We start from the raw sequence: 12,741 nt of genomic DNA on the forward strand, positions 1-12,741 counted from the left end.
GGTAAGGGTGGGAGGCAAGAAGCACTAAAGAGTAAGAACAATGCAGGACTAAATAAAACAATATATTAAGGAATAATGGGGGGAAAAAAAAGCAGATGACAGACCAAAAAGATTGCTGCCCCATTGGAATAAACACTATAGGATGACATGTCTGCATCTCTAATATACCAATATAAACATGTGGTTTATTAAAGCTTTGAGAAAATGGCACAAACAATATCATTCACGAAATCAGGACCCACTAATCTCTGCCACATCCAGCAATCTAAAGGAATAAAAGGGAAATGGATGGGAAAAGGTATCCTCAAAAAGGCTTTAAGTGCTAAATTAAATTTTAAGGAAGATTTAAATAATAAATAAAAGAACTGGTTCTATTGAGAACATAATTTTGAAAGAACATTAAATGGACAGATGGTATCTTGGATAGTGTTTTCTTTTAGGACATGTAGATTCCTATTTCTCCCATCTTAGATCAATTTCTAAGGTAGGAGAACATCTATTTAGGAATGAGCTGACAGTGAAAAGAACTTCAGAGACTACTAACCCCAGACTAAACAATTACTCTTTAACTAAATCTCTCCAAAGGTCCATTCCCTCTCTAGGACTAGAACTCAAGGAGTCAATACAGAATAATTTATTCCTTTTCCCTCAATAACTTGTGAGAACTTGTATCATTTTTATAATTTCACATGAAATGTTCATTGTAAATAGGCAATCTTCAAAAGTAGAAACGTTTGACACAGTAAAATTCTTAGCAAATGCTTGATTAAAGCAAAACCTACATGATCTTCATTTTTAAGGACAATTCCTGATTTTCAAACTATTATCTTAAAAAAGGTATCACAACATAAATGACACTTAGAGATTCTCAAAGTAACATTTCAAAAATAGTTTAAAAATGAAGTTCTGGCTACAACACTTACCAGAGGCTAATTAAATGATCTTGAAGATTAAGTATGAGAATTCATTTAAGCAACAGCTCTAACACCGTAAATTTTCCTATCTACTTGATTGAACCATAGTACCATATTTAACACTGTGGACAATGAATAGAGGAGTAAGATCAAATCTTACTGACAACTTGCTCTACCATGAAATTAGCAACAAGGATAGTATATAGATACTTTATTGGCTCATCATCATGTTGATTGAATAAAATACTATTGAGACAGGTCCATTGGAAGAATGAAAAACACAATGAGCCACTAAGTAACCAACCATCACACATACATTCTCTTTCTTTCTACTTCTCCTTGTGTCTCTTTGTTTTGTCTGTTTCTGTCTCATTCTCTCTTTTTCTTTATTTTTTCTCTATATCCTCTCTTCTCCTTCCTTTCTCCCATCTATCTTGTCTTTTCCCTCTATTTCTCTCTCAGACATATACTTTCCTTAATAAGATCCCATTTTGTGGCCTGAAGAATGTTACAGTTAATGAATTCTAAAGACATATTAATCTCACAATTATATATGTCTTGATACTTTGCTTAAGAACTAAGTATAAGTTAACTGTCAGGTCCAGTCCACAAGCCTGAGAAAGCCTTGCTCTTATTATAGATTAGGTTAAAATGATGGAAAAACCGAGGAAAAGGAATCTATTTTATTTGCCTTTTTACCTCTGAAAAGGTCATTCTATAGAATTATACTTAAGATAGCACACAATTCTTTCCCAGATTGGAAAACCCCCAGTTAAGAAGCACTTTCAGTGCTACATATAATAGTGATAATAGAATCTACCTTGCAGAGAGGTTGTAAGGATCAAATGAGATAAGATATGTAAAGTGTTTTGCAAAACTTAAAAGCACTATATAAATGCTAATTATTAATATTATACTTATTATTGCACACATTAGCTTATTAAATGAAATCTGTTAGTAAAGTTGAATGAGTGTTGGAATTCACCACATTGCACTCTAGACAAAATGATAAAAAATTAACAAAAAGAAGAAGATTCAGAGGGAGCTTCTGACAGGCCAGCATAGCTATAAGGTCTACTAGTACTAAAATGGAAAGCAGCTATCATGTCCAGTGCTAGCAAGGATGAAGGGAAGGCAATTTCCATGCACCAAGATGAGACTATGCCCACTGGGCACAGGTGAACAGAAGAGGAGCAGCAATGGGTTGCCATCTGCAGGCAATCTTCAAACATGTGCTAACAGCCCACTATGCACCAAATCTGGTGGGCCCCAATTTCCCACTGACTATGCTGCTTCTAGATTTCTCTGGGCCTATCCATCATGCTTTCTTTCATGCAGCAAACTCATTACTGGGAAATTTCATTATGCTGCAAGACTGAATCTGCCTGATTCTCACATCTCATTAGGATCTCTCTCTTCTGATTGTAGGGCAGGAACATGGATTCCAAAGCTTCTATTTAAAGAAGTCTTCTTCCTATTTCCCCACCAACTACAGTGTTTTTGGAGGTCTTTATCATGGTCCGGTCTCAGGTACCTTTGCCCCCTGAGTTCCCTTTCCTGTCTTACATTTCACAGCTTCTTTTTATACACTGTCTTCTTCCTTAAACTATAATGAGGGCAGGGATGGTTTTTATTATTATGTGTATCCCTAGATCTTAGCATAGTGCCTGGCACATATGGGCACTTAATAAATACCCTTGAAGAGATGACATTCCATTGATGAAAGGTAGGGAAGAAGGCAGAGATGGTGGGGAAAATAAAATGGTCACATAGGCTACTATATCTATATGAATTTATTTGTATGGGATCACCAAAATCAACAAGGAAAAAACAACAGATTTTGAGGGGAAAATCCTGGATGTGAATACTGACTCTGTTACTTAGCAATAGTGTGATTGATCAGGTCATCTATAACTTCTCTAAGCTTCAATTTTCTCATCAGTACAATGAGGAAGCTGGACTAGACAGACTCCAAGATTTCTTCTGACTCTGCTTATGAAATGAAGGAATTAAGAAAGGTCTTAGAGGAGTAGCAGTTGAGCTGGAACCTTTCAGGAAATTCGGGGTTCCACAAAGTAGAAAAGTGAGAGCCTATGTTAAGCCTAGTATGGTAGAGGAAATGTCTGCTATGGCCCCAGTCTGTCTGAAGCACACTGTGAATGAGGAAGAATCATATATAAGCAGTCTCAGAAGGCAAGCTGGAACCACACTTAAGGGAGTTCAATATGTGATTCTAGAGGCACCGGGAACTACTGAGATCCCCTACTGAAGCAGGGAATGGAATGACCTCATTAATTCTGTGTTTCACAAATATCTGTTTATGGAGAAGAGAAAGACTAGAGGCAGACAAACCAATGCTATTATAATATCCCAGCACCCAAGATATGATGAAAACTTGAACCAGGTAGTTGTAGATGACTGAAGAGGTAGGTGGGAATGTAGAAATAAGCAAGACTGAGATTGTGAACCTAAGTAATTATAAGATGGTGGTGTTCCCACCAAAAAAAAAAAACAAAGTTAAGAAGAGCAGGTTTAGATGGTAAAACAATTGGTACATTTGGGATATACAGAATCTGAGTTACTTATGGCACAGCCATTTAGGGATGTAGAACCAGAACGAGATAAAAAGTATATATTGAATCACTTGTACAGAGATGACAGTTGAATATATAGAAGCCAATGAAATCACAAGAGAGAATAATGTGGGATAAAAGAAGAGGGTCCAAGGTGGTACCTTGGAATAAAGCTATAGACAGAAGACAGAAAATGGTTTATTATCCTATAATGGAGACTGAGAAAGAAGGGAAGAAAAGAACCAAGAACACAACAATGAGCATTAATTTCTGACATATATACAAATAAGCACTGACAAACTGGACTAGATCATAAAGGAAATTAGGCTTGAAAGAATGCTATGAGCAAATGAAAACGATAAGACAGCACTTGTCATTTATTTTTAGGCAACCAGTACACATTTACATTAGACAAATACTACAGTTAAGACTGAGGTCTCAATAAATATTTAGTGGGCTTGAGATAGGCAAGTATTGCTTTGTAAATCTACCTACATGCATTACTTGGCTCCTATTCCATCCAAAATATAATTATGAATCCCAAAATATAGTCATAAGAAAAAGAGGCTGAGAAGTATACTAGGAGGCCTCCGAGGGGGGAGGGGGAGAGGAAGAAAGGAAGTGGCAGAGCCCTAAGACTTGGGGGGTTACAGTTGTGAAACACTATTAAGTACCCGAGATTCAGGATATTATACCATAACCACATGTGTGTGTATGTCTATGTGTATAAGATATACCCAAACATATTTCTATTATGATATAACCTAAATAAGAAGTCTATCATATCCCAGAAAATGGGAATAAGATACTTCTTTATACTTCATGTTTTTTTTTTTTGAAAAGTAAAAAAGTTCCACCACCAATAATATTTCCTTGAATAATTTTCCAATGGAATGAAAGTCATTCTGAAAAGTTCTGTTTGTTCTTGACTTACAGCTTGTCCATTGGCTTCATAAAGTGGGCATTTTTGCTTGATCTTGGCCAGTTCCATATTTACTTGTTTGCTGACCACAGCCATTGGATTCCCTCCTGGAAAAGAACTTCACCAGTTAAGTCTGGCACATCCACAGAAAGAACAGTAAAAGAGATTCCTCATCCACTACACCAGGCCTGATTACAATTAAATACAGTGTCTGACAATAAGTAAAAGCATCTAATAAGAACACAAGATCAACTACAAAGATCCAGAGCACAAGATGACAAAATGCAAAAACAAAACAAAACAAACAAAAAAAAAAAAACACCACAACCCACTCCCCCCCCCAAACACAAACTAATAAAAAACCAACAACAAAAACCCAACCCAAAATAAAACAAACACTCCCCCAAAACCAACCAAACAAAAAAATCCAATCAACCAAACAACACCCCCCTCCCCAACTTTTTTACAAGCTGGAACCATGGAACAAAGCTAATAATATGAAATCTAAGAAAGAGGTAATAAATGTCAAATGTCTTGCACTTACATTAAAAAATAATTATCTTAGTACATGGTCTGGTAAGTGTGGCTAAGGGAAGAGCTGATTACAAGTCAGACATGAGTCCAAAGCATGATGAGGAGACCAAAAAGTTAGTGCAACATTAAAATGTATTATTGGCAGCATGATTGGACTGCATTATTAGCAACCCAGTGGCTCTAGCAAGTGAGGTAATAATCCTAAAATTCTCTACTGAATAAACACTCAGCACTAAAAAGGGATACTGTCAAACTTGAAATAGCATGTGCAGAAAGGAGATCAGGATGGTGAGGGGCTGATAAATTATGTCATAGGACTTGAGTTGATGGAACTGGGGGTGTTTATTCTGAAGAAAAGAAGACTAAGAAACCATAATTGTCTTCACGCATCTGAGAATCTAATATATACAAGATGGATTAGGCCTTTCACAGTTCTAGGCAACAGAATCTGAATTGGTGTATTCCAATTTTAGGATTGCAGATTTTTGTCCTGACATAACAAAGTCTTTTCTAAAATGGGAGTGGATCCCTAAAGAAGTCCTGAGTTTCCTAGTGCCAGATGTTCTCCAGCTATCTTCCTGCTATCTGAAAAGCTACAGAACAGGAGTTCTTCACTTTTGTTTTGTCATGGTCCCCTTTGTCTGACGAAGCCTAAAGGCCATTTTTCAGAATTATGTTTTTAAATGCAAAAACAAAATACACAGAATCACAAAGGAAAACACCTATATTGAAATATAGTTACGAATCCCAGGTTAAAAATTCCTGTTTACAAGGAAAATCCCAGAATAACTTAAAGGCTGGATTAGATAACCCCAGTTTCTTCCAGCTTTCAATGCTTTATATTAAAGAGGGGCAAAAATAAATTTCAGAATTATCAGTAGATTCCATGTGATACTTTCATGTTGATGTGAATGTGGAGAAAATGTTTAAATGCTTTAAAACATAAAAAGGAGAAAAATAAGCCATGTTTCATCAGTTCTCTTTATACATTTATAAGCATTTACTCTGTAAGTGAAAACATGAAAACTAATTGTATATATAGATGTTTCAAATTTATCTCATTATATTTAGCAAAACAAATTATACTGAATACAATTTAAAAAGACTTACTCACCAAGACCTGTTACCACCATGGCTCCAAGATCAGCTACATAATTTCCTTTGCGAAAGGTAGCTACTCTTCCACCCACACGATCCTGGTTTTCAAGAATTAAATCACAAAATAAGCAATGGAAATGTGTACTTTTGTACTCTTGCTCTCTCCTTTACTTCCCCATCATATTAGATCCCCATCTCTATGATACTGAATAAGATGTATTGTTAGTAATCTTTATGAAATAAAATAAAAGGGCACTAAATACAAAAATTAATTAGTTAAATTTCATCAGGCCTTAGTTTCTATTTTGTTTGCAAGCAAGGTGTAATATAAGAGGCTATCTTCTTACGGGATTTTATAAAGCAGCCAGAAAAAAATTAATTTAAATATCATGAAGCCACAGGTTAACACACAATTTAGCAGTTTCTCTATTGATGAAGTGAAGGGCTTGAAATAACAGTCTGGAGAGCAAAAGAAATTAGGATCACAACCAATAATCACCTATCCAGTAAACTAGGGGATAATCCTTCAGGGGAAAAAATTTAATGAAACAGAGGCTTTCTAAGCACTCCTGATGAAAAGACTAGTGCTGAATAAAAATAAAAAAAATCTGACTTTCAAATACAAGATGGAAGAGAAGCATAAAAAGATAAACAGGAAAGTGAAATCAAAAGGGATTCAATCAGGTTAAACTGTTTACATTCTTACATGGAAAGATTTACCTGTAACTCCTAACAATTTTATGAGTATCAGGATAGTTAGAAGGAGTATACATAGACATAGGCCATGAGTATAAATTGACTATGGAATAATATAAAAAAATTAAATTAAGGAATAGAGGGATAATATAAAATAAGAGGGATGCACTAGAAAGGAAAGGCAGAATGAGATAAATTATCTCACATAAAAGTATGAAAGAATTTATACAATGGAGGGAGAATGACAGCAGGATGGGTATGGTAGACACCACTTAAACCTTACTCCCATCAGAATTGGCTCAAAGACAGAATAAGAGGATAAAGAAATCTATGTTAACTATAGGGAAGTAGGGCAGGGAAGGATAAAAGACACAAGGTGGACAGGGTAGATTTGAGAAGGTAGTAGTGAGAAGAAAAACATTTTTGAGTAGGGCCAGGTTGGGATGAGGAAAGGAAGAAAAAGAGAGAAGAGGGAGAGGGAGAGGGGGAGGAGAGAAAGAGAGAAATCATAAGTGAAAAGATTTTCATGGCAAGTTTCTCCTTTTAAGGCCTCATTTCTCAAACACAGAGAGAACCAAGTCAAATTTATAAAAAATACACATCATTCCCCAGTTGATAAATGATCAAAAGCGATGAAACCAGTCAGTTTTCAAAAGAAATCAAAGTTATCTACAATCTTATGAAACAATGCTCTAAATCACTACTGATTACAGAAGTACATATTAAAATTCTAAGGAACCACCCCACACTTACCAAATTAGCTAATAGGACAGAAAAGGAGAATGATAAATGCTGAAGGGGATATGGAAAACTGGGACACTGCAGCACTGTTGGTGATATTGTGAATTAATCTAACCATTTTAGAAAGTAACATAAAAAGAACTATGTCTTGAAAGTTATAATATTGTGCATACACTCTTAGTACCATTGCTGTGTATCCCAAAAAGATTAAAAAAAAAAAAAAAAAAGATTTATATGTACAAAAATATTTTAGCAGCTCTTTTAGTGGTGGCAAGAAATGAAAATTAAGAGGATGCTAATTGTGGAATGGTTAAACCCATTTTCATATATGACTGTGACAGAATACTACTGTGCTATGAGAAATGATGAGCAGGCAGATTTCAGAAAAACCTGCAAAGATTTATATTAATGGATGCAAAATAAAGTGAGCAGAGCCTGGAGAGCACTATACACAGCAAAAGCAATACCGTACAATGAACAACTGTGAATGATTTAACTTTCTCAACAATACAATGATCTGAGACAGTTTGGAAAGGCTTCAAAAATGCTACTCACTTCCTGAGAAATAACTGATGGAATTAATATAGATCGAAGCACTTTTTTTTACTTTATTTTTCTTGTTTGTTATTTTCTTTCACAAGATGACTAATACAGAAATACTTCTTAATTGAGAAGAGAAAGGAGGGAGAGAATTTGAAATTCAAAATTTTAAAAAATGTTAGAGATTTTTACAATTGAAAAAAAAATTTAATGATAATACCCAGTTTCCTATTGGTTATGAATCAAACCAAAATTCTTACTCGGGCTTCCAGAAGTGTGACATCCATTCCAAAACTCTGTAATTGGCGAGCTGCTGCCAAGCCTGAGACTCCTGAACCAATAATAATAACTTTTCCCGTTTTTTTAGCTATAAAGAAAAACATTAAATGAAAATTAGAACAAATGTTACTTTTCTAAGTTTAAAAATGTCACATCAAATGAAGTTTCTTTTATTGTTATAATCTATAAGAGCTTAAAATGCCACATTAAGAGGGATACAAAGAGAATCAGAATTGTAGCCATAGGTCTGGGTGTTTAAGCCTGGCTCACCCACTTGCCATATGTGACAAAGTCTCATATCCTCTTTGGGGCCATTTCCTTATAAAATAAAGGGGATCCAAATCAATGATTTCTGAAGTCTCTTCCAACACTAAAACTATCAACTGTTAAAAAACAACTATTTTCAAAATACTCAGTGAATGCTTTAAATATACCAAAAAGCAGCTGCAGTTACTTGGAACTTATAAACCCACAAAATCTTTAATTCTGGTGTTGAGATTCACATTAACCGATTATTGACCTTGTCAGGGTGTTTTTTTTCCCCCAGTTCTCCTCATCTGATAATAGTGTTCTCAAGCTTGTTAAAAGTTCAAATAGATGTCCCTAAAACATTAATTCTAACAGAGTCTAACAGGGAACAGAGTCTGAGACAAAGTATGCTAGAACTGGAGAAGGGAGAGATGTATTTTGCTGGAAATCAATTCAGGTTAAATCCCTTTGATCTCCCATGGGGCAGTCCATTAAATTATTGCTTCAAATATAAAATAATGCACAACTGTGCCTATTTTGTGACAAATGTTGCTAATATTATATCATAGAATCTTAAGCCTGGAAGGGAGCCCTAGGGCTTTGCCTCAGATTTGATAAGTAATGCCCTGAGAGGAGCAAACAGCAGCAGGGCTCCGGCCATGCCAGAGCTGGAATCCCATTTCCCTCAGCTGTTGAGGTTTTTATACTCTCTCAATGGAAATGGTGGCTTTAGCTTGAGGGAACTTCCAAAAAGGTATTGTACTCTTATTATTTTAATTAACAGAAGAGACAAACAAAGTCAATAGGAAAACAGGATTAGCCACATGTAAAACATTTTTTCCCATCATCCAGTCACAAAGACAGGAAAGATTTCTGGTAAAGTGCTCATGTATATATCATTGTTTTAGACAATTTTGTGAGTTTTAAATCAACCACAAGGCAACTGTGAAATTTGGGGAGTTCACAGTCAAAAAATGAAACAAAATGATAGTTGTTATTATTGTTGGATCATTCTTTTAAAAAACAAAAACTATATTAGGCACGTTAACATTGATAAAGCTTTAATATACGAGATGAAAAACTTCAGAAATAGGTTTCAATACTAAGGAGATGGGAAGAAATTACATTTGGAAATGAGAATGATATGAAAAGAAATGACATCAATAAAATCTTTTTTTTTTTTAAATCCTTTAGAAGAGACAACACATACACACACAAAGCATATATTTATATACATGCTTTATAGGTAACTCTTCATATAGTTTACATGTACTTAAGCATTTTTCCTATTGGCCTTTATAACTTTAGTTCATGGGTGCATGCACACACACGTGCCGCGCACACACACACACACACACACACACACGTGTACTTTGGATGAAACTTTCCCTCTGTACATACTACAAAGGAGAGGCTCAAAATGAACTCCAAAGTATTATAATGAATGCAAAATATCACAATGATTAAAAAAAAAAATTCACTCCCCAGAGGCTGGAACCATTGAAGTAAATGGTGCTGCCTCATATTATACATAGTTCTACTTCTAACTATGTTTATCTTTCTGAAAATTTCTATTAAACTATCTTTAATTCCTATATCTATCTTTGGCTCCCCAAAGTCAGAAACATTTGTTGTCTCTAATAAAATAAAAAAGCCGTGAATCTCTCTTCTAAAGGGTTAAAAAAATTACTGACATTTTATTTTTATGTTATAGTCATTTCCATTTTAAGATTTCTTTCCTTCCCTTCCCTTCCCTTTAGTAGTGAACCTCCACTATGAAGGAGTTTTTCTTGTACTATACTGTTTAATAATATTATTGATATTAGAATACCTAAGATCCTTTTTAAGTTCTTTGGCACCTGTTTCTTTAAAAGGATGGTGTATTACTTTCATAAATGATCCAACAGTAATAGCAGCTGTCGTGTTTCTTTTCTTGACTCTGGAATTTTTAGAGCCTAACACAAAGTTTTAGAAATATGTTTTCCTACAATAATGTAATTGGGATGAGTAAATGGTTCACAGATCTACAGTGCTTTACAATTTAAAGCACTTTCCAAACTCTAACCTGTGAGGTGGGTAGCTTCTCACGTCCTTTCACAGATAAAGAAACTAAAGCTCAGAGAGGTAAGAGGAGCCTTGCCCAGGAAAACTGAGATGTGAGGCCAAGTCTGACCTCAGAAGCCAGAGGTTTTCACTTCATACTACAGCCACTAACTGGCTTTGACAGCATTTCATCACATGAGAAAATGGATGTGAAAATACTGTGTAATATACAATGCATTACATATGAATTTCCATGTGGCATTTCCTTTCATCTTGGTGTGCATAACCAAGAAATCATGTGGTTTGCTTTTCATCAAGCACTTCCATGGACACTGAATACATCATTTCTACCCTCAAAAATCTTTAGCTGTTGGTCTCTGACAAATATTGTAAAAACTGTATAAATTAGAAAGGGTCAGGAAAAAGGACAAGAGTTTACTAGCCACAAAATCTGAAACAAATACTTTACACTGATTTCCATCTAAAACTTCTGAATTTAACTTGATTTCCCTATGTTTGGGAAAATATTATCATCATGACATATATCAAACTGGAAACTTGGACAGCAAGGATTTAAAATTCATGCAAGGGCAAAAAAGCCTTAGATGTACAAAGATAATTTATGTGCTTTTAATCAAAATAAATTGAGAATTTCCCCAATGTTTTTCACAAAATTAAAAGATAAGTAGGGGAAAGGTTGGCCTTTTTCAACAATGAGGTGATTCATGCCAATTTGAATAGACTTGTGACAGAGAGAACCATTGCATCCAGAAAGAGAACTATGGGGAATGAATATGGATCACAATGTAGTATTTTAACCTTTTTGTTGCTGTTGGCTTGCTTAGTGTTTTTTCTCATTTTTTCTTTTTGTTCTATTTTTCTTGTGTAGAATGTGGAAATATGTAAACAAAAATTGCACATGTTTAACATATATTGGATTACTTATTGTCTAGAAGAGGATGGGGGTAAGGGAGGGAGAAAAATATGTAACCACAAGGTGTTACGAGAATGAATGCTGAAAACTATCTTTGCATATATTTTGAAAATAAAAAGCAATTATTAAAAAATTAGTGTGTAAACAAAATAGTCTAAACAACTAATAATTCAAATTCATTGCAATTTGCTGGTTTCTTACCTGGTAGGGGTTTTACTCTCTTGTAGATGCCGAAGTTGATAAGACCATGACGTTCTAAATAACTGTGAACTCTATGAACAAGAACAGTATCACCTAAAGAAAGAATAAGTTAAAAATAAAATTTACATGCCTTCCCTGATTCAAAAATTACAAAACCTTAACTCGAAGGGATCTCAGAGGCACAGCAAAGTCCAACTTATATTTGAACAAGAATACCCTCAACAACACACCAACTTTTGTTTGAAGATTTCCCACAAGGGAAGTCTATTATCTCCCACTTGAGGCAGTCCATTCCACTTTTGGATAGTTTTAATTACTGGGAAGTTCCCCATCCCCCTTTTTTAAAAGCAAATTTTTATTGATGTCTTTTTTTTATATCAGTATAATTTACCCCAGTATCTTTTCCTTCCCTGAAAGTCATCTCATATACTAACTAGTATTTTATAAAATCTTCCACCAAACAAGTTAGGAGAAAAAATTAGCACAATTGATCAATACACTGAAAATGTCTGAAAATATGTGTAATATGTAATATTTCTGAACCTCCCACCTCTGCAAAGGGGTAGAGGTATCCTTTCATATCTCTTTTTTCAAACCATGCTTGTTCTTAATAATTCTGCAACATTCCTTTTTTATTTTGTGGCTCTTCTTTCCATTTATACTGTTGTAATTAATATGTACATTGTTTTCTTGACTCTGATTATTTTATAGCCAGTAAAGTAGATCTTCCCATTGTTCTCCCGACTGATCACAGGGTGAATTTCTTACAGCAAAGTAATAATCTATTATGTTTACACGTCACATTTTGTTTCCAAAATCATATCATTTGCTAAAATCTAAGAAAATTCGACAAAAGTGTTCTCCAAGTACATTTGGAGAATAGAAAGACAGAAATAAGGGCTCTCTGGTATGACCTGTTTGTTGCTGTTCACCATGAAGGTATATTGATTCTTGGGGGAGGGGGAGTGGTCACTTTTTTCCTAGGAATCAAACTCAAAGCTTAATTAAGGCCTCTAA

The 12,741-nt window shown here is 34.7% G+C and overlaps 1 protein-coding gene across 1 annotated transcript in view; it reads right to left on the bottom strand.

Moving 5' to 3' along the window:
* Positions 1-12,741, bottom strand: part of KDM1A (lysine demethylase 1A) — a 78,032-nt gene that overhangs the window by 24,386 nt on the left and 40,905 nt on the right. The window contains 4 exon segments of the mRNA XM_031961535.1: positions 4,422-4,516; positions 6,058-6,139; positions 8,279-8,385; positions 11,725-11,817. Coding sequence (XP_031817395.1) covers positions 4,422-4,516; positions 6,058-6,139; positions 8,279-8,385; positions 11,725-11,817 — 377 coding nt within the window.

The sequence above is a fragment of the Sarcophilus harrisii genome, chromosome 3 (genome assembly GCF_902635505.1).
Source record: "Sarcophilus harrisii chromosome 3, mSarHar1.11, whole genome shotgun sequence".
Lineage (NCBI taxonomy): Eukaryota > Metazoa > Chordata > Mammalia > Dasyuromorphia > Dasyuridae > Sarcophilus > Sarcophilus harrisii.